At 57.0% G+C, this 21,731-nt stretch overlaps 1 protein-coding gene across 1 annotated transcript in view; it reads left to right on the top strand.

The window, feature by feature from the left end:
* The window catches only part of IGSF21 (immunoglobin superfamily member 21), a 222,373-nt gene that overhangs the window by 138,031 nt on the left and 62,611 nt on the right, over nucleotides 1-21,731 (top strand). The window contains exon 3 of the mRNA XM_037148002.2: nucleotides 11,284-11,405. Coding sequence (XP_037003897.1) covers nucleotides 11,284-11,405 — 122 coding nt within the window. The remainder of the gene's footprint in view (nucleotides 1-11,283; nucleotides 11,406-21,731) is intronic.

Raw genomic sequence — 21,731 nt, 5'->3', positions numbered from 1 at the left:
CCTCATCCACAGGGGCCCCCACCGCCTCCACCCTTTACTCTATTCAATTGTCTGCATGACAGTTTTCCTGACCTGATGCATTTCTTTGATCTTTGTTAACATGATTGGTTCTCTGTCTCCTCCCTCCGCAGAGTAGACTCCAGGAGTCTACAGCCTCATCCCCTCACCTGTAACAGGCTCTGGCACCTAGAGAGATGTGGTAGGCCTTTGTTGAAGGAACGAATGAATGAACAGGGCTGGGTGAGCCCCAGTGCGACCCCCTCCAGTACAGCATTCGGCCTCCCTTAGTGTGCCTGCTGCTAACGCCACCTGCACAGAATAGCAGGGCGTGAATTTAGGGAACAGCCATCCGCACCCCACGTAACAGATGAGGAAACTGAGTCCAGAGAGAAAATGCAGATTTCCCAGCACCCACTGCCAGGTAGTGGCTGAGTGGAGATGGGACCCAGGCCTTCTGGCTCTCAGCTCAGCACTCTTTTCCCCAGCAGGCTGCTGGGGTCCTCGGTACAGTGCTCCTCCCCATGGGTGGCCGCAGATGGACAGACGCACAGGCTCCTTTGGGCTGGGCTGCCTGTGATGCCATGTGCTATTTTCAGGAGGCAGGATATGCCAGCCTAGAAACGTTCGCAGGTGGGCAGGCTGGCACAGGCTGCTGACGGGCCAGGTCCGCTGGGGGCCGGTCATGCTGACACAGGCCGACTGTCTGCACAGCCTGCCGAGTGTGCAGGACCGGGCAGATCGGCACAGTGAGGCCCCTCCCCTCGGACTGGCAGCCCCTCCTGACTGCATCGGTCCACCAGGCTGGCACAAGCTGGGCATCTGCTCCCATGATGAGCCCTTGCTGGACACAACCTGTCCACACAGGTGTGCTTGCTGATGGGCGGCTCAGGAAGTGGCAGTGGGACTGAGTGCTGAGCATGGCCACTGCAGGGTGTCATGGGCGGTGTCACGGGCAGGGGGCTGGGCCAGGGCCTTGCACGCAGAGACACAGAAATGGGGCTCAGATGACTCAGCTGTGCCCCCAGCCACCTGTTCAGCAGGCTCGTAGGATCCAAAACTCAGTCTGAAGCTCTGAAGGAGGGGCTGGGGAAACGAGCTCTGTTCTCATTCCTGTGGCCTCCTCCCGGGTCCACACCCGCTTGCCCCTGAACCCATTATCTACACTGCAGCCAGGACATCGTTCTGGCCTTGGTGGTAGGTGTTGCTCCTCTGCCCTGGACGCCTGAGATGGCTGCCATCTCTCTCCCGTAGAATAATAATAGCAGTATCTGCTAAGTAATACCTACTGTGCTGAGCATCTTGCAGGTAATAATAGTTGCACACAACTATAGTGTTTGCTGTAGCCCAGGCACTCTTCTAAGCATGGTACATGGAAAAGTTACGTTCATCCCTCAGTCACTTACGAGCTGGTACCACTGTTATCGCCGTTTACAGATGGGTAAGGCAAGGCAGGGAGCTGTGCAGTGACCTGCCCGAGATCTCAAATTAGGTCTGAACCTGGGGCTTTGACACCATTAGGTGTGAAGCACGACCCTTCACGCCAGGCCCTGCTCCCATGGCCAGGCTCCAAGTCCCCACATCCCACGGACCTCATCCTGGACTCCCGGTCACTCTTCTCCCAAACCTCGCCCTTCTTTGCCTTGCTGTTCTCAACACCTGGAGGGCCCTGCTGCCTCTCCTTGTCTGCTCTGCTGCAGACTCTTCTCCAACCTCCAAGGCACAGCTCAGGGGACCCTGCTGTGCGGGGCCTGCCCTGAGCCGGTCCTGGCAGGACCCATTGCCCCCCACCCCGCCCTGCGCCATTTCCGTTCCACGCTAGGTCGGGTGGGGCGAGCACATGTTGCTGATGTCTTCCTCTGCCATCCCCCCATCCCCCCATCCTCTCCATGATCTCCTCGAGGGCCAGGGTCACGCTGACGCCAGGCTTCGTCTATGGGTCTGGCCCCCAGGAGGTACTGAATGAGTGAATGAATGAATGAACGAACAAACAAATGAGAAGCTGAGGTCACTTGGAATAGAGGAATGAAGGCTGATGGCCAGTAATGAGGAGTGGCCTTCAGGGGGATAGAAAATGGGTGAAAAAGGCCTTCTGGCCCCTTCCTCCATCGGTCTCACCACATCCAGGACGAGACAGGGGCGGCCTCAGCTACGCTGAAAAAGAGCCCTCCTTGTGGGGTGGGGCCCATTCTGGTTCTGGGGATCACGGTCAGGGGGCAGGGAAGAGGCATCAGGGAGTCAGATACGTACCCCCTGACCCGAAAGTGCAGAACAGTGTCCCCAGTGCCTCAGCCACACAGCCTGGGCTGGTCGGTCGTGGTTTCTAAGGTCTGGGTCCCAGGCGTCTGGAGGATGTGCTGCAAAGAGGAAGTGCCTCGGAGCTGAGCGCCTGGCTGCTGGCCCTGCCAGCTCCCTGCTGTGAGGCCTGGGCATGTCCCTCCCGTCTTCAGGCTGTGGTTTGGCCTTCTGTCAGGCGGGAGGTCTAGATGGGACCGTCAAGGGTCTCCTGCTCTGGGCCTTCAAGGGCACCAAGGGTCTGGTGGGGACAGCCTCTGGGAAAACAGCAAAGAGGCTCTGGTTGGGGGGAGGTCCAGAAGGTTTAGGGCCGTGTCTCGAAACTGTGGTCCCGACCCTGCATCCAGCTCCCCGATGGGGCTTGTTAAAGATGCAGAAGTGAGACTCCACCCAGGACTCGCTGAAAGGGAACCTCTGGGTGGGCTTCCAGCACAAGTGACATTTCTGCACCCTACTCCCCTGGCCCAGGCGGTTTTCCTGCACATGGAAGTGTGAGTGGCCAGCATCTACCCAGGTCCTTCCTGTCTCACTGCTTCTGGCCTGTAGCCCCGGCACACTGGTTTTTTGGGGGGATGCCCAAGAGATGGGGAGGGAGGTCCCAGAGCATCTAAGCCTGTAACTGGCAGAGTTTGTAGGGCTCGGGAGGCTGGGTCCTGACTGTGGCCTTGCATGTGACCCATGGGAGCGTGTGTGGGGTTGGGAGAAGACCAGACAACTGGCATTTCTCAGAAAATTACCCCCATTTGGGCACCCTAGCCAACATCCTCCACCCCCTGGCCTGGGGCAGGGTCGGTGTGAACACTGGGCCTGTGCTGCGGGCACAAGTATCACACACACACGTGCAGACTCCCATCCACACACACCACAAATCCACATGCTGACACAACCCTCAACATGTGCACGCACAATATCTTACACACCCCAACCCTCAGGTTCTTCCACACACATTGAGAACACCACACACTCTCACCATTACTTTGCTTTACACACACGTGCACACTCATATACAGCCCAGAGCATGCAGATTTGTATGCTCACTACTGCTGACACACACATGCACTCACACCCCCTACACGCCAGCTGCTTCTGGGGCCTGTGTTCACACCAGTTGCACATACACCTCCTCACACTCGTATTAGCGCCAGCATACATGTGCGGAGCCCGCAAAGCCGGCAGCCGCTCCCCTGCCTGTCATTCTCGGCAGCCCCCGGGGCCCCTGCCCGCCTCACGCCCCATCCCCGAGCTGCTGTCTGCCATCGCCCAGTAACCAGATGAGACAAGGCAATTTATGACACCAGCTGTCTCTGTCAAAACCGGATCTCCCGCACACTCGTGGGGAAGCCAATTACCCCGAGCCCAGCCCTGCCAGAAGGTGGGACTCACAAGAGAGACAGAGCAGAGGTGGCATCCGGCCACCCAGAGAGGCGGGTGGCACCTGGCTCGAAGCTTTCCTCCTCTTTCCATCCTTGGAAATCTCACCTCTCTCTTCCTCGGGCTCCAGGGGAGCCTGTCGTGCCCTCTCTGTGGCGGCTCCTCTGGCCCAGCTCCCAGACCCTGGGTGGAGAACAGGTGGGCAGGAGGTCTGCAGGAAGAGTGGTCCAGGGTCACCATGGCAACAAGGAAGACAGGAGCCCTGTGGTTGCCTCTCCCCGTCTCCAGCAGCCCATGGAGAGGCTGCATCTCTATCCCCTACTTCCTCTCTACTTCCGTCCTCTCCCTCCTCCCTTAGCAGGTTGTCTCACGCCCTGTGCCCGTGCCGAAATTTCCCTCGGCCTAGAACACCTGCTCCCTTCCTTGCCCAACACTTAATCCAACTCTTCGGCCAGTGCCTCAGGATCGGACCCAGGTTCAAATCTCTGCTCCTCCAGTTACCAGCTGAGCAGCCTGGACAAGCGGCAGCCTTTCTGTGGCCCCAGTGTTGGCCCCTAGAAAAAAGATGCTGATTTCTATTAAAATGTGGGCCAGGAGTGCCCTACATAGCAGAACTCTGCTCTCAGAATTTAGCAGAAGAGTTGGGAAACTCCGTGTCTCTTCACTGTCTCACCAGCTGCAGCCGCGCTGTGCTCCTGAATCAGGCACAGCCCGTGGGAGGGGCTCAGCCAGCAAACGGAAGCTCCAATGCACGGGCGGCTTGAGCCCCAGCACTGAGGCCGACTCCATCTGCGTAAGCCCTTCGTGAACGCTGGTTAACCTGGCGCCGCCTTTGCACTGGGCCTTGGCGGGCGTGTCCTCGGCCTCACTGCTGAGTGGCCGGATGGAGACAGGCCTGCTTCCCCCCATTTCCTCATTCTCTGCCTCGTTTATTCCTCCGCAATCATCTGATAAGGACTCACTGCGTGCAAGTCCCCATACCAGGCACCCAGGATCGAGTGAGGGACTTCTAGAAGACGGTAGCAAGGCAGAAGGTTCTGGATAAGCTTTCCCTCACTTACACGATACTAGGAACCGAGCAGTAAGCAGTGAGTTCACATTGTACCAGATGCTTTTGTGTACATTTGTTCCTTTTAGTGTTTCTCAGACCTCTGGGGCACCGGTTCGATGAAGAACCCCCATGTTACAGATGAGGAAACTGAGGCATCTAGACAATCCGTGACTTGCCCAAGAACCCAGGGCCAGGAAATGGCAGCCCCTACAGACCAGTTGAATCTCCTGATGCTTGCTGCAGTTCCTAGCGAACACCTGTCCCTTGCATTCTCTTATTGAGTGTCCCTTGACTCTCAGTGACAATGCAGTAGGAGCCGTCCTTGTGCTGGGCTTCGAACCTGGGCTGGCCCGACTCGGAGCCGGGCGCCGTCCACTCTCCCATGTCTAATCAGTTCATTAAAACCTTCCCTCTTGCTGCCCGGCCGTGGAGACCCCAGCTGCTCCATCTCCAGGACAGCAAATTCCTTCCCGGCTGGAGAGGAGTTGGGATAATGTAGGCAGGCAATTTAAACAGCTCCGGCAAAATACACCAGCACTTTTCACTCTCTGCCACTATTACACTTTGCAGCCGCAGCGGAATTGGCCCCTAAGTGGGATATCAAGTTTATTACAGCTATTTCCAATCTGTAATTGGTTTTGTGGAACACAAAGAGAAGGAGGTTGGGGAGTGGGAGAGGTGATTTTGCCCCCCTTTCTTTCTCTTTTTTCTCTTCCGGATGATGGCACCCTGGGCTGTTGCTGGCGAAGAGGCTGGAGCTGGAGACTTATTTGTTTTTCAAATGAAATACCTGGCTGGCAGGCTCTCACGCTGCTGGCTGGACTCAGGTCTGCTCACCGCATTGGTGGCCCCACTTGAAAATCAACCCCGCCTGGCTGAAGCCACATTTGCTGCTGGGGGGCAGCCAGGGCTCTGGGTGGGGTCCGACAGCCTCGGGGCTGGGGGCAGCTGGTGGAGCCCTGGTAGGCCAGACCAGAGTGTGAGTAGCCATGGCTCCTAGGACCAGCCATTCCAGAATGTGAAATGGCCCAAATCTCCTCCTTGAGCATTTAGGGAAACTGAGGCCCGGAGAGGCCAGCAGTGCAGAGACAGCCCATGGGACTTCGAAGCCAGGTCGCTGCCTTCTCAGTCCCTTCCACACAGTGAAGTAGATCCTTCCGGGAAATCATGGCTGAGATGCAAACAGGGTGGGAAGGAGAAAAGCCCCCCATTCTCGAGTACCCACAATGCACCAACCTGCCTACTTTGGACCTGAGCAAAAATAAACACAGTAGTCCCCCCAACCCTTACCCACAGGGGTATGTTCTAGGACCCCCAGTGGGTGCCCGAAACCATGGTGGGTACTGAATCCTAGGCATACTGATTTTTTTTCCTATGCGTGTGCCCATGATATACTGTAATTTCTAAATTAGGCATGGTAAGAGACTAATGAGAATAACAAATAATAAAACAGAACAATTATAACAACGTACTGTAATAAGTTATGTGAATGTTCTCTCTCTCAAAATATCTTGTCGTCCTGTATCTGTAACGTGTTTCACGTCCCAGTTGGGACGGAGCGCTTAGAACATCTGTGCAGTTGAAGACTTAGGGGTTGTTCACTTCTGGAATTTTCCTTTTAATATTTTCAGGCTGTGGTTGACCACGAATAACTGAAACCCCAGCAGGCACACCTGCAAACACGAGGCGACTACTGCACAGCTAGCGTGCATCGGCCACTTCCCCGTATGATTCCAAGAGTTACTGTTTGCCAAGAATGTCTGGCCCACAGTGGGCACGCCGGAAATGCTGGCTGTTTCATTTCCGTCACCATGGTTGTCACCATGTGCCAAGCAGCACACTAGGTGCCGTCTGTACTTGACTCAAAGGCTGTGTGACCCCCAAAGCTTCTGCCCTTTGCCCACACCTGCAACCTCAGAATGGGTCCCCTACTCCTCTCTTTCTAACCAATCCACGCAGAGAGTCCGCGGTGCTGGGCACCACTCACGCGACCTTGGACAGTTCCCTTGCCTCTCTTGGCCTTGGTTGTCTGCAACATGGGGACAATGACACATCTCCCAGGACAGTTCATTTATTTACCCGTGTTGGGGGCTGTGCTGGGCACAGGGAGACACAGCTCCTGGAGCCTGCAGTCCTGAGAATCCAGACGACGTAACAGAGGGAGGGCCCAGGTACACGGTCAAGCCCAGGTCGTCGCTGCCTAGGACTTGGACCTTTAGCATAACCTTGTGCACAGCCCCGTCTCTCGGGTCCAGGGTGCCCTTTCCATGATTAGGATACTTTCCCATGGCGGATGGGTCAAGGCTGAGACCTCTGACAAAGAGCGGCTCAGGCACATGCTGGTTCCTCCCAGAGCGCTGCTGTCTGGATGGTCCAGCCACCTTCCTGCTGGGGTCAGGCCACTCATGCCAAGAAGGCCTGGTGGGGGTACAGGGGCAGCGGGGGCAGCGGGGGTATTGGGCTGGTCTGGGGCAAGTCTGTACTGCAGAGCAGGAGTGCTTTTTCCATTCTTTGTGGTACCCCCGTGCCCAGCACATGGCAAGGACTCCACTTGTTCATTCATTCATTCATCTACTTATTCAATGTATATTTATCAAATGAGTACCATGTGCCCAACTCTGAAGACAGAGTAACAAACAGGACAGATGAAGACCCTGCCCTTATAACGCGTATGTTCTAGAACAGCCCGCATTTGAGATCCTGTTTGATTCCATAAAAATCGCTTGACTGATGAACACAGAAGTCCATCTTCCTCAGCGGGAGGGACACCCATACATCCTAGGGCCTTGTCCTTCCAGAACAGCACTGTGTCTGCCCCACCAGCTTGTCCCCCTCTGTCTGCCCTGACCTAGGGGCCACACCCCTCCCTCTGTGGCACTGGGGGTGAGTCTTGGAACCCTGGGGCCAGCCTGCCCAGCTCCCACTCTGGGCTGACGACCAGCAGGTGCCGGGGCCCCTGCTCTCCCTGCTTCCTCCCTGAACCCCGCCCCACCCTCCCATCCTCCTCCTCACCCACACTGGCTTTGGGCTCTTCCCACCTGTGCCCCTCCCCAGGTACGGACCCACTCCTTCCATTTACTGATATTCTGCACCCTCTGGCTTTTCAGTAAAAGACATTCTGCCCTGCAGCCCCAGCCATGGACGGTGGAAAGGGACGCAGAAAAGGGGGTGGCTCAGAAAAGCGTTAGAGTGTAGGTAGCTGTCTCTATTGGGCACGCGGACCACACGCCGGATTCTCTCATCTCGTTTAGTCCTCCCCAGGAGCTGGGTCCCCCTCTGCCCACGCTCCAGATGTGGAGACTGAGACTTGGAGAGGTGAAACGGCTGCTTGAGAGCACAGTTAACGTCCCTGCAAACAGCCACTGGCCCGCCGACCCCCGCCTGGCAGGGAGCGAATTCCGAGGCTCTGCCTTTTCTTTCCCTTCCCGGAGGCTGAGAGAGCTCCAAGCTGGGTCAGTGGACTTGGATGGTGGATGTCACGCCGGAGTGGAGAAAAATGCCTGTCTCCACTCCCCAAGACCGGTTTAGCAGAAGCGGCGATTTACTCCCGGGTGGACACAGAAGCCCAGACACGGCCCCAGAGAAACAGATGTAAATAAAACTGAAGGGAAACTAGGCTCGCCCTTGAAACTCCCCGCCCCTCGGCCCGAAACGGGGATTTATGACCCAGAAAAAACTCTGGTGCTTTATCTAGGGTGCGTGGGTGTGTGTGCACACAGAGGGCGGGGTGCAGGTGTATTTTTCTAGTAATAAAACCCTCAGTCTCGGTGAATAAATTGGAGCAGACAGTTTTACCGGCAGTATAATAAAAAAAAACTGTAGTGAAATCTGAGATGGGGACTAGAAGGGCTGCTGAATTTTAGGAGGAGATAAAAAGCCAGACCCTTTTGGGGAGGCAAGGCTGAGAGTCAACCCGCTGGGGCGCCTCCCCTACCGGGACTTCAGGAGAAAATTTCTCACCCCTCTCCTTTTGTGCCTCAGAGTCCGGCCTGCCTGTCAAGGAGTCTCCCCCCACCACCCGAGCAGAGGAGGGGCCGAGAGGCAGTGATTCATTCACAGCCTTTGAGTCCAGTGAGTGGGATGTGAGCTCTGGTCTCGGGCCGAGCTCTGCCAGGCACCCAGGGTGGGACCTGGGCTGAATCACTTGGCCTCTCTAAGCCTCAGCTTCTTCATCTGCAAATGGGGAAGTTATTGTCTCCGCACTTTTCAGGGGCATTGTGGGTCCAGACAAAGTGATGGGCTTAACGCAGATTTCTTGACCTGGACACTGACGACATTTCGGGACGTGGGGGCGGCTGTTCATCATATAATGGTTATAGCCTCTTTGGCCTCTACCGCCAGATGCCAGTGACCCTTCCTCCTTGTTGTGACAACCCAAACCAGCTCCACACGTTGCATAATAAATGTCCCCCAGCTGAGGGCCCTGGTTGAAAGGTACTTTGCCCCTTTTCCTCCCTCTTCCCTTTGTCCCCTCTTTGGGACGCTGGGCCCCCATGCTGAGAGAGCACGCTGCACCCTGCTTTCCCACCACACACACACAGTGCCCAAAAGCACCAAGTCCCCGAAGGGGCCCACAGGGGAAGTGCATGAGGAAGGGTGACAGTGCTGCGGGCTTAGCGAGGGGTAAGGAGAAACTGCAGCAGGAAGTCCCACTGCAGATCCCCCTTACAATCCTACAGCTCATGAGCACTCATCATCACTCTGACCCTCCCAGCCCGGGCTCCCTGGGGGTCCCCTGCCTGCAGAGGCCTCTCTATTCTCAATGAGCTTACAGTGGGGGAGGGAGATGCACACCGATGTGGCCCGGGCCTGGAATGCACTGGTGCTCAATAAACGCACATCATCTCCTGAATGAGTACCAACACCACCTAGGCCAGACAGATGTGGTCCACGTCACCTTGGGTCCAGATGTGCCCGGAGGAGCCCAGCTGCACCCAGGCGAGGCCTTCCAAGGACAGTGCCTAGCATAGGTGGGCGGGGATGGGGGTTGGGGGAGTGGGGACAGTGGCTCTCTGCGTTCCCCTACCCCAGCTCCTTGGAGAAAGCCCCTCTCTGGCTGCCACCCTCCCGGCCCCCTCCTCTCCCACTCCCCACCCCAGCTCCACAGGCGCAGCCGCATGGACTTAATCCCACTTCCCCAGGCCCAGGCATGAGGCCTCCTCGCAGGCTGTTAGCCTGGAGCCCAGCTGAGTGGCGAGAGGCTGCAAGCTTTCAGTCTATAATAGAGTTGCTGAGACAAGCGGAAAACTGCAGCCAAGTAAACAGATAAATAATTGAAACAGTGACAACACATACCTTGCTGCTTTGTGGAGTAACACTTTCATTAGCAGGAGGCAGCCCAGACCCGGGGATGCCCGCGGTGGGGAAGCAGGAGAGCTGCCGGCAGCTGGGAGCCCGGGACACTCGGGGCCAGCTTTTAATCAGCTGTGAGCAGCTGGGCACCTGAGCTGCCTTGTCTTCCAGCTCAGGCTTTATTATCGCCTCCTGGTTCCCCTGTGTTCCTAAGGGAAACAGGGACCTCCTGGCCTGCCGGTCCCAGTGGCAGCCAGAGCAGAGTAAGTCCCCCACCCTGTCCCGGTCTCTCTCTCCCCCATGTCAGTGGATTGGGTTCTTCTCAGCCTCCTCCCAGGTTTCTTGGCTCCAGACGTTCCCCTTCAATCAGTCCTCACCCAACACTAAAGCCAGAGGAGAATCTGAACCCCCGCAACCCCGCAGCCTTTCCCGGACCTGAGCTCCTTTGCTTCCAGGATTGGGCATGGGGTTCACTCCCCAGGGCCTTCTCACTGCACTACACCCTGAACAGCCTACCTGCACCGCTCTTTCCAGCCCCAGGGCCTTTGCTCATGCCACCCCCTCTGCCTGGAAGCACGCCCACCATTTGCAAAGCCGCCTCCTACTCTTCCTTTTAGAAGATAACTTAAACATCCCTTGCTCCAAGAAAACCTTCCCCAGTCACCTTCTCCCCGGGACAGGGGCTGCGCCGGCTCTGCGAGCCCCTGCCATTCTGGGCCCACCCCTTGTGGGACGTTTCAGAAATGATTGCCACGTAGCTTATTTGTCTACACATGAGATCTTTGCTTCGGTGACTGTCCCTGGCCCCCTCTTCTCCTTCTGTCCAGCCTGTCCCCTCTTCCATCTCTTCTCAGGCAGGGACCCTGTGGCTGACTCTGCAAAACACATTCACAGTCTGTGGCTCTGTCTGCAGCTCCCCAAGCTGGACTTGTCATTTCTGCGAGGCTGACCTGGGGGCTCCCCGACGTGGAGCCCAGGTGCGGTGGGGACGGACACAGAGGTAGCCAGCTCTGCTCCTCCTTCGCTGTAGGTCCTCAGGACGTTGCTTCACTTCAGAGCCTCAGTTTGCACATCAATGAAACTAGGGTGACTTGGGGGGGCTCCAGTGACAGCTGCGACATCTCCTCCCCAAAGCCTTTCCAGAGGCAGAGGGGCCTTGGGGTTCTGGCCTCCTCCTCTCCCCGGCAGGAGTCCCCGGAGCCCACTCCCTGTCCGGGGGAAGGGAAGGGGCGGCCAGCGCTGGCTGCATGCTCACCTGCCTCTGTGCTCTGTTGCAGGTGATGGATGGCGGCACCATCAAGCAGAAGATCTTTACCTTCGACGCCATGTTCTCCACCAACTACTCACATATGGAAAACTACCGCAAGAGAGAGGACCTGGTGTACCAGTCCACCGTGAGGTGAGGGGCTGTGGGGTGGGGACCAGGAGGCCACCTCTCCAGCCCATTGGCATCCGTCCCACAGTGTGCTTAGGGGTTCTCAGAGTCGCCCTCCACAGGCTTGGAAGGCTGGGCTGGGGACTCTGCTGCAGGCATGGGAGAGGGCAGGGAAGAAGGGGTGTCCCTTTGGTCACCTGGGAAACTCCTCACTCAGCTCCTTCTGTGGACACCCTCTTTAGACTCCTCCGCTCCCCAGCAGAACTGGTCACCCCCAAACCCATGGCTGCTGCCCCATAAGAGGGGGACCTCACCACATGGTTAACTCAGTGCCTTCACACAGGCACTGAACGTGCACAACTTTACACACACACACGCGCGTACACATGGGCCCTTTTCCACACTATACAGCCAACTGCTTTGCCTGGAGCCCAGGCAGAAAGCGCAGGCTGCCGAGAAACTTGAGGGTGACCAGGCTACCCTGAGCACAGGGCGAGAGGCTGCAGCAGACAGGGCCGGGGCGGGGCACTGCACCTCTCGGGTGCCTGTAACACTCCCGCTTTCCACACGTGGGCTGGCTCTCCTTTCCGCCGCCACAGGCATCGGAAGGCACAGCAGGGGCTCCCATTCGCCTTGTACCCGAAGCTCACAGCACAAGGCCTGATGCACAGCGGGTGCTCGACAGAATTTGCAAATTGGCTGGATGACCCTGGGTTTGCTCTGTGGCCCTTTGGGCCTCGGTTTCCCCATGAGTAAGACAAGAAGGTTCCAAAGGGCACATCCAGCCCAGCCTAGGGGGTCGGGCAGGTGGTCCTTGCCTGCCCACTTTTGTAAGAACGCAAGGTGGGTGTGCTCCCTGGGGAACCTTTCTGGGTCACCCCTCCTTGCTGGGCTTCGTGCCCGGAGTCAGACCCAGCCACTCTCTGGGGGGACCTGGTGAGAACGTGGGTGCCAAGGGGCTCTGCGGGGCTCTGGCGTGCATGTGGCCACACAGATGCCTTCACTTGTATATTTACGATTTTTCCTGCCCCTGCTTCCAAAGATGGTTGGGGGCGTCTTGAAATACTGACTCACACCTAAGACCAGCCAGTGACAATCATGATGAAACCGAGGCAAACGCTCGTTCTGGAGAAGAAAATAACTGTCTGGGAACCACAGGTGATTCACAGCAAGTGAACATTCAAATCACCCCACGTTTCCCAGAGGCCCACCGCTGTCGCCCCACCGCTGTGTGGTGATCAGGGTCTCTGAGAAGCCCCCCATGTCCCAACCTATCCCATCATTTCCAGCGCCCCACCCCCACCACAGGTAGGGTCCCTAGGGCGACTCCTTGGCTCCGGTTCCTAAGCAGGATGGAAACCCAGAGACCACCCCTGAGCCCTGCCCTCCCGTGCTCACCCTGCTACCTGAAGACCTGGTTCAGATCCCAGCCCAGCCACTTCCTGCCGAGTGACCTTGGACAGGGCCTTACCCTCTCATGGGCGGCTTGCTGAATATGATCGGGCCCGCACACCTGTGGGATTTAAGGGAGACTCGTGTCCAGTGGCCTGAGGGCAAGTCCTGGCTCCTCCACCCCCTCGCTGTAGTGTGGCCTCCGGTGTGACTGTGTGTCTGAGCTCCCGGTCTCTAAAGGGAAGGGCCTCAGTAAGAAGTTCAATGCCACCTGGAGAGGGTCCGAGGCACTGCTGCAGTCCCTGAGCGGCGCCTGTTTGCTGTTGGTACCTGGAAAAAGCCCTCTCCTCCTGGCGGATCTCGTAAGCCTGCTTGTGTGTTTGTGCGCGTGCGGTTTCCTGAGCATCTCAAACAACCTCGTGCACACAAGACCGTGTCACTGTTATTTTCTACAGTCCTGGTTTTACAGATAGGATCCATGTTTAGTGAGGTCGAGGGTCCCCTGCTGGAACAACATGAACTTGGTCAGATCTGACCCACCTCATGCTACCCCTCCACTCAGAGAGGAGAGGAGACTTGCCCAAGGTCACACAGCAGTGCCAGTGCTAGCGTCTTGGGCAGAGAGCGGGAGGCGAGAGCAGCCGTGAGGAGGCCCGGGCGGAAGGGAAGATACCAGCAGACCCTCTCTATCTGAGTCTAATCAGATCACACCAGCCCCGGGAGAGCAGCCGCGCTGGAAGAGGCTGCTCCTGGAGGCTGCAGGGCCCCATTAGGGTTGGCGGTGGGGCGTGGGACTCCACATTTACATATAAATGAAGATATTTACAAATTAATGCATACCAACGAGAGAGAGTCCCAGCTCCACAGCTGTCTCAGCCGCTTCCTCTTCAGCTGGGGAAACGGGGAGAGGGAGGCCGGGAAGATTATCAGGAATTGGCAGAGAGCAGCTTCTGGGCAGCTGGGAGGAGCCCCCGGGGCCCCCAGAGGCTCTCCTCCCACTGGTGGGGTTCCCAGAGGGATGGCAGTCCAGTGGTGGGGGGGCAAGATGTCGGCCCCCGGAGGGGAGGGTGCAGTGTGGCACAGCTTGGGCAGGTCACCGCCCCTCCCAGCGCCCCAGAGGCCCCATCTGTCAAAGGCCTGTCAGGTTCTGAGCCTCAGAACCCGGAACTCCCAGCTGGACGTCGGCAGCCATTTACTCCTTCAAAGGGTGTTTAATGTTTGATCGAGCACCTCCCGAGGGGAGCCGGGTGTGACGCCAGGTGCCACACCCAGAGGTACAAGAAAGGCGTGGTTCTCTACTTTCCTAGGGACACACGCAGCGATCTAGGAAAGCAAGACATACGTAAACACGTCACTACACGTTCCGCAAGGAATACCCTGTGTGAGGCACCTGCATGGCTTCCGTCCCTCCCACTCATTCTCCATTCCCCTCCAGCTGCCTGGGCTGCCCTCCCCAGTGAACCGCTCACGCAGAATCCTCGTCTCAGGATCTGCTTCGCAGGGGCCTCTTGTGTGGGGTGGTAGGATGTGGAGGACGGTCCCACCAGCACACCGGCTTCCCTCCTTACCTGCCCTCTCACGCCCTGCCCCAGCCCGCAACCTCCATTCCCCTGTTACACCTTGGAGAGGATGGTCCTGTGGGCAAAATTCACTGGTTCCTGCAGAATGTGGCTGTCCCCAGATGGCAACTAAGACCTTCCTGGAGGTCATGGTGAATCCCCATGAGCTTCCAACCACCCCTGACACCCCGCACCCCCCCTCAGGCTGTGCCTCCCATTTCCCAAAGCTTTCTGCTGTCCCTTGTCCATTTTCATCGGCTCGGGGTGTCAGGGGGAGCACTGGGCACGTTTCACTGGCTCTAATTTGGCCATAAGGAAAACCTAGACTTGAGGGGCTAAGTGTGCTCCTGCCCCTCCCACACTTTACCCACCTCTCCTGGCCAAGGCCCTGACTCATCCATCCAGGGTCAGCTGAAATGGCACCTCCTCCAGGAAGCCAGTTCTGACTGCCCACACTGGGTCAGATACCCCATTGTACTTGCCCTCCACACACTCGCTGCCCTGACACTAGGTGCTCATGGTCTGCCTCCTCAACCAGACCGGAAGTCCCGTGAGGACAAGGACTGGTTCTGATGTCTTCATCACCGTCTCCCCTGTCCCCAGCCTAGCACCACTCCCCATACCCCCCACACACAAACATGTTGTGATTTGTGTTTGTCCGTACATGAGTTAGTGGTGGAAGCTGCGGTGTCGGATGCATTACAAAGGAGCGAGTCAGGCATCTGGGGCCCTCCCCCCACATTTGCATCATTCATTCATCACCGGGAATTGAGCAATTGCAATATGTCAGGGACAGTGCTGGAAATAAAATAGCGAACAAGACATAACCAGACCTGCTCTTGTGAGGTTTACGATGTAGCGGGTGAGTGGGGACAGACTATAAAAATATGTTTAGAATAATAAGAAAACTATTTATACCTGGTGATGAGTGTGGTGAAGGAAATAAGGTCATGTAATAGAGAATGAGGAATAAGGCAGAGGGAGGGCCGCAAGGTTCCTTGTAGGAGAGGCGTGTACGCAGAGGTCTTCAGGACTGGAGGAAGCCAGCCGGCCAGGGCTGGGGGCAGGAAGGGCACTCCGGGCAGGAGGTACAGCAAGTGCAAAGGTCCTGAGGTGAGACAGGCCTGATCTAGGGGCTGCCAGAGGGCCAGTATGGTCAGGAAGTGAGTTGGCATCCATTCTCAGTGCCCTGGAAGCCACCGTGACCTGAGTTGTAAAGTTCGCCTGGGTTGCTGAGTGGAGGGTGGGTTGGAGGTGACAAAGAAGGTGACAAAGCCCTCCGTGAGGGAGTCTGGGGAAGTGGGCAGAGGTTTCTCCATAGGCCTCAGGACTTCATTTCCAAATCTGAGTGAAGTTGGAGTGTGGGGGGCTGGAAGACCACCTGGGCCGGAAGGTGGGGGTGGGGAACCAGCCCTCACAGGGTCTGGTTGCCAAGCGTGGGAACTTGTGCGCATGCGCCATCCCCCAAAGCTGCCAGAGCTTGGAAACCGTTGGGTCGGGTGGAGCCTAGGGGTTTCTTGGAGAACTCGAGAGCTCAGTTACACTTTCCTAATTCATACTGATCAGGGAGGGGAGGGAGGTGTGGGAGAAATCAAGTAAATGAAAAAAAAACAGCCTTGAGGATCGGAGACATGGAAAGAAACGCAACTTCTTTTATTACTTTGAGATGCAGCCGTTCACGTATTCACTCAACGGCACATACTGAGCATTTGTGGCACAGCAGGGGGGTGAGGGCAGCGGGTGGGCACGGTACCCCGAGGGGTAGAAGATGCAGCCCCCTCTCCCACCCGCCTATAAGCTCCCCCACAGGCTGCGTGCGCTCTAATCTTCTTCATCTTAGTAACTCCAGAACCGACTTGGCATTTAGAGAGGAACAATAAATATTTGTGAAATGAAAGGAGAGAAAGAGGAGATAAAACATGGAGATAAATAGCTAACAATTCAAGTAATAAAGTGATAGCTGTCATAGGAAGGAGTCAGATAGAATGCGGTGATGAATCGGAGGTGGAGAGATTGGCGAAATCACGGCGGAGGTGGCGTTTGAAGTGGCCCTGGAAGCACGAGCAGGTTTTAGACAAAGGGGAGCCGCGAGCAGATGCCCTAGATGGACCGCAGGCGGGTGCGCAGGGGTGGGGGAGGGGAGGGCTGAAGTCCCGCAGGCAGGCGGAGGTTTCAAAGTAGATGCCCTCTGGAATCCGTTCGAACGGGGGGGGGAGGGAAAATGTAGTTGGTTTTTAAACAGACACATTAACTGTCTGGTCCAAAGAGCTGAGAGGATTGTTTCCCTTTGAAAAGTTAAATGTCCCTTCTGAGTCTCATCCATTAGCGTGCAGGGCCGGCCCTTCCTTCACTGTTGGTACAAAGAAACAGGCCGTCTGATCCTTGTGATTTCCAAGCCTGAATTCCGAGGCTCCCCGCCCGCTCTTCACGCTGTCATCAACCACACCTCTGTTTTCCCTCCCAAGTACACTCACGCTGCTCGCGCATGACGTTGCCCTTCATTTCTCCATTCGTTCCACCACTCAGCACACACACGTTGAACACCTACTGTGCACCGGCCCTGTGCTAGGTTCTGCGCAACAGAACGAACGTGAGCCCCGTCTATGCAGAACTGCCTGTGGAGGCTGGCGGCCCTGATCTTGACCCACTGTAAACCCATTCTTCTCTCCCCTACCCAGAAATCATCCGGGAATGAGAATGAGCCAGAGTGAGATTGTAAGGATAACCTTAAGCCATGTTCAGCACCTTACTCAAAAAGGCTTCTATCTCTCGGTAGCATCAGAATGGAAACACCCCAGGTCTTCCACCCTACGTGGGAGTCAGGTCCCCATCTCAAACCCAGAGGATACTCGAGCGAGGGCTGCAGTTCCCCTCCTAGCCACTAGGGGAATTTTCAGTCCAGTTCTCCCTTCTCAGCACGGAGAGGTGGCAAGTTTGCTAACTGAGCAAGGATCCACAGTCAGGTGGTAGCTATACCTTTCCTGCACAGGCCAGCCCCCAGACTACCTGCATTAGGATCACCTTGGAAGTGGCTTAGAAACACCAATTCCTGGGCCCCGCCAAGATGGAATTTGATTTGGAGCAGGGCCTGGAAAATCAGTCTTTTAGAAAGTCTTCCAGGTAAAGACGCTGGCAGCGAGATTTGGAAAGCTCTGCTCACACAACACCTTCCATCTGCTCCGAGGTGCAGACTTGGGCCAAAGAACTCAGTGGGAAGCTTCAAGGCACAGATAATTTGAGTGCTGCTGGCAGCTGGTGGCTGAGGGACGATTGTTCTAAGTCCCGCCCTCAGCCCCCACCCCCACCCCCACTCCCAGGGCCAGACCCATTTGGGTTGAAGATGACAAAACAGATAGCCCAGCCAGTGACCTCCCAGTCCAGAGTGACCTCACAGGTACCGACCAGTCGCAGAGCCTGGGCCACCCCATGCCCAGCTCCCACTAGTTGTCGTTAGAGGACACAGCTGACATGTGCCCGGCCCTGCACTGACCTTTTCAGGAAGGGAGGGCATGGCTGGAGGCAGGGGGCCCGGGAACGAGAGGCTCCTAATGCAGCCCCTTGGCCAGGGCATTTCCCCCAGAGGTGGAGGTGCCATGCTCCCTGAGCCACAGTCTTGCCGGACCCCATCCTGGGCCTCCCAAGCCAGAGCACCCGTTAGGGAATGCAGAGTTCCTGGCCACCCCCGTGTCAGGCCTGCAGACCACACTCTGCACAGACTCCCGGCCTTCCTCCCTAGGTCCTGTCTGTCAGGAAGGGGACGCTCCCTTCTTTATCTCCAGGTCCTCGGGGCCTGGCCCAGGGCCTGGGATGGAAGCCCAGGGCCTCAGTAAAAGTTTGTTGAATCAATAGGCTGACAGGTTATCCAAATGTGGAATTACCATTTCAAACAGTCAGCAAAACTCTTCCCATCCATCATGCGGTTTAACCCTCACAGCCACCCCCCGGCGGGCAGAACGCAGACTCACTGAGTCCTGCTGTGCAGGCCTGTGCTGTAGTACAGACAATGACACAGGACACCAGAGGGCTGAAGTCACACGGCTTGCATGTGGTGAAGCCTGGGTTTGTCCCCCGGGGGCCATCGTAGCCCTATTGGGTCCCTGGACTCCTGGGGGTGGGGTCACTTAGCAGTCAGTGAGTGCCCACTCTCTGCCAGGACCATTGCCAGGTGCTGGAGAGTTAGGTGGCTTAGTGAGGTCATGTGACCTTGTACCGACCCCCCCCCCATATGCACACACATGTGCACAGGAGCACACGCACAGGATCCCTGGTCTGAGATGCTCGGTGTCTCCATGTAGGAAGCTGCCAGAGTCCATCCCCACCTTAAAAGTAGCTACCACCAGGCGGCCCCAGGCCCCTGGATGCCTTGGCCAAGGAGACAGGCGATGCCCACTCCTGGCTCCGGAAGTGGCTGTGGAGCCTCAGCTGGCAGCAGGAATTTGATTGACTTGCTGAGAAACCGGTTAACCTGGCAGGCCTCTGCTGTTTGCCTGTCTGTCTCCCCACTGAGGGGGCAGCCTGTACCCCCACCGCCCCGCAGCCTTCCCCCTCTCCCTGCCCTCCTCCCCTTGTTCACTTCTCAGCTCCCCACTTCTCCCCTTCCCCGGCGGTTGCTTGCCTGTCCTCCTCTGCCTTTTGGGGGCCCCGTTCAAATGCCCCACTTGGCACAGGAGCCCCCATTCCCCTCCAGGACCAGTCCTGCACCGGAAGCAGTCTGCATTGTGCCTGTGCCCCTCTCCTGTGGATGCAGTGACCCGCCCACAGGAACGCTGTCCCCACAGCGGGCAGGGCCCAGTTTCGCTCTCGCAGGCAGCTCCTCCGCAAGTTCCCGGGGGGCGGGCACTGCCTTCTCCCTCTCCAGAGTTCCCCCCCCCCCGCCCACCAGTAAAGGCCCAGCCTCTTCTCCTTTTGTTCCTGGACTTTTAGTGTTTTCCTCGGCTGCTGTGGATCTCCTTTCTCAGGGCCACATTCTTCTTTTCTTTATTTCTGCCCCTCTCAATCTCACACTTCCCACTTCCTCATACTTTCTCTTTTCCCTGCACGTCCTCACACCCCTTGGCTTGGAGCCCCTCTATGGCCCAGTAGGAACCCTGGGTCGAGGCCCCAGAGGCCCTAGTAGCATCGAGGGGGTCCCTGTTCCACATGGTAGGGGAGGCAGGTAGGGGCACTTCTCCGTGGTTGGGTTTTGGGTTAGTGGAGATCTTTGCTGCAGGGGACTGAGATGAACTCCACCGGGTCACAGCTGTCGCCAAGCAGCCTCCTCCACCCACCCTCCCCATTCTAATTTGCCCTCCAGCCCACGAGGAGGCCTCTAGGGCTCCCAGAAGGCACCCTCTCTCCCTAGTCTTTCTCCCCTGGGGAGGGAAGCGCAGGCAAAGCTGTCTGCTGCCCTCTGGTGATGCACTAGAGTATTGCAATGAGGGGGGTCCCTTAGGTGTGCGCCACCCCCCTCCCTCACCAAGAATGGGTCTTGTTCCTCAAGAGTAGGGACTCTCCTTTCTTTATCTCTAGGGCCTCAGTGCCCAGCAAGGGTCTAAGAAGAGATTTGTTAAATTAATGAGCTGACAGGTTATCCAAATGTGGAATTATTATTTCAAACGTTCAGCAAAACTCTTTCCCATCCATCATTTGCCTAAACCCTAATGACAATTTTATGAAGTGCGGATCTCAGGCCCTAGTTATGGGGCTCCAGCTCAGCCCAGAGAGGAAAAATGAGTAGCCCGAGAGCTGGGCGAGGGTGCACCCACGGGGGCCTTCCCAGTGAAGGGCAGACCCCCTGGGCTGATGGAATGGGGGGGCCGTCTCTGGGATACCCCATTTTCTCCTCTGGGTAGCAGTCTGCCCTTTACCAGGGGCCTTCTGGACACAGTGTCTTCACCCAGAGTCACCCCACGGAATTTCGGGCTTGACATCAAGCTGTGGTCTGGCGGGGTGGCGGGAGGGGGTTCCGGTACGTGTCCCGTGGACCGTGATGCGTCTCAGCCCCCTCAGGTGCGGCCTTGCCCTAAGTACTCACTTGCCATTTAAAAAGCATTTCTTTGTTAACTGTAGACATCAAGGGGTACACAAGGGAGGCAAGATCCCTATCTCTGCAGAGGCGACATTCCCGGGGCGATGCCAGCACCCCAGGGAGAGTCGGGGAGGGGGCGAGGGTAGTGGCAAGAAGCAGCCACACAAAGGCCAGGGAGTGAGCATTCTGGAAGAGGAGAGAGCGAGGGCCTGAGGTGAGGACAAGCTTGATGGATCGACAGAGAGCAGAGAAGGCCCAGAGGGTCTGGGGAATAGAGGGGCCCTGTGAGCAGTGTGGGGGAGGGGGGAGAAGGCCGCAGAGGCCAGATGGCGTGGCATGGGCCTCTCGGACTTTGTCAAAATGCAGATTCTCATTCAGTGGGTCGGGCTGGGGCCTGAGCTCCCGCATTTCTGATCCTCTCCCAGGTGAGGCCAGCACTGCCGGTCCACATGGAAACACCCAGGGGGCTTTACAGACTCCTCAGGGGCCAGCCAAGCCCCAGCTGGGTCAGCAGAACTGTGCAGGGGGGCGGGGCACAGACACCAGTTTTCAACACCCTGCAGGTCAGTTTGAGAACCACTGTTGTAGAACATCCTGGATTCTTAAAGAAATAGAACATTTCAGAATGTTCTGAATCCAGAATCTGAATCTACAATCCAGAATGTAGAACATTTCTGGATTAAAGAAAGCTTGAATTGTATTCTAGGAACGGTGAGGAGTCACCAAAGTCGATTGTGTTCCTGTCTGTATGTTGTTAAAAGACCCACTGGAGCTATTGGGGAGGATGTGAAAGTGGAGAGGGGGGACCAGGGAGGAAAGGTGGTGATGGGCTGGCCCAGGTAGGCATGGAGAGTCCTGATGGGAGATTTCGAAAGCAGAGCTGGCAGGACTCAGGGATGGACCGGAAGTGGGGGGATCTCAGAAAGAGATGAGTTGACAGTGACCTCTAGGGCCAGGGTCCTAGCCTTTAGGTGGAGGGGAGCTCCTTCCTGAGATGGGGAGGCCGATGAGGACCAGGTAGAGCTGGTGGGGGGTGGTGCAGGAATCTCAAGTTCCCTTTGGGCCAGGTTTAGACAGCAGAGCAGAGATGGCGAGTAGACTGATGGGAGCCCAGGGCGAGGGACAGCTTGTGGTCACTGATACAAATGTGGGAACCACCGGCATGCAGATGCCGTGGACAGTCACGGTCCCCTCCCAGACTTGGGACAGTGCAGCCAGCAGCCTTTTGACCTCACTGAGGCCATTCCTCTCATTCCCTGGATGAGAAAAGGCCCAGAGACTGTGGATGTTCCCCCTAAGGTCACACAGCAAGTCAACGTGTGACTTCCGGGAGGGACCATTTCTACTCTACCAAGTTCAGTGCAGCTCCCATCCCCCAGCCCCAGCCACAGT

The sequence above is a fragment of the Artibeus jamaicensis genome, unplaced genomic scaffold, assembly GCF_021234435.1.
Source record: "Artibeus jamaicensis isolate MK-2021 breed Jamaican fruit bat unplaced genomic scaffold, CSHL_Jam_final scaffold_847, whole genome shotgun sequence".
NCBI classification, from domain to species: domain Eukaryota; kingdom Metazoa; phylum Chordata; class Mammalia; order Chiroptera; family Phyllostomidae; genus Artibeus; species Artibeus jamaicensis.
This window is presented reverse-complemented; position numbering and strand designations above follow the sequence as displayed.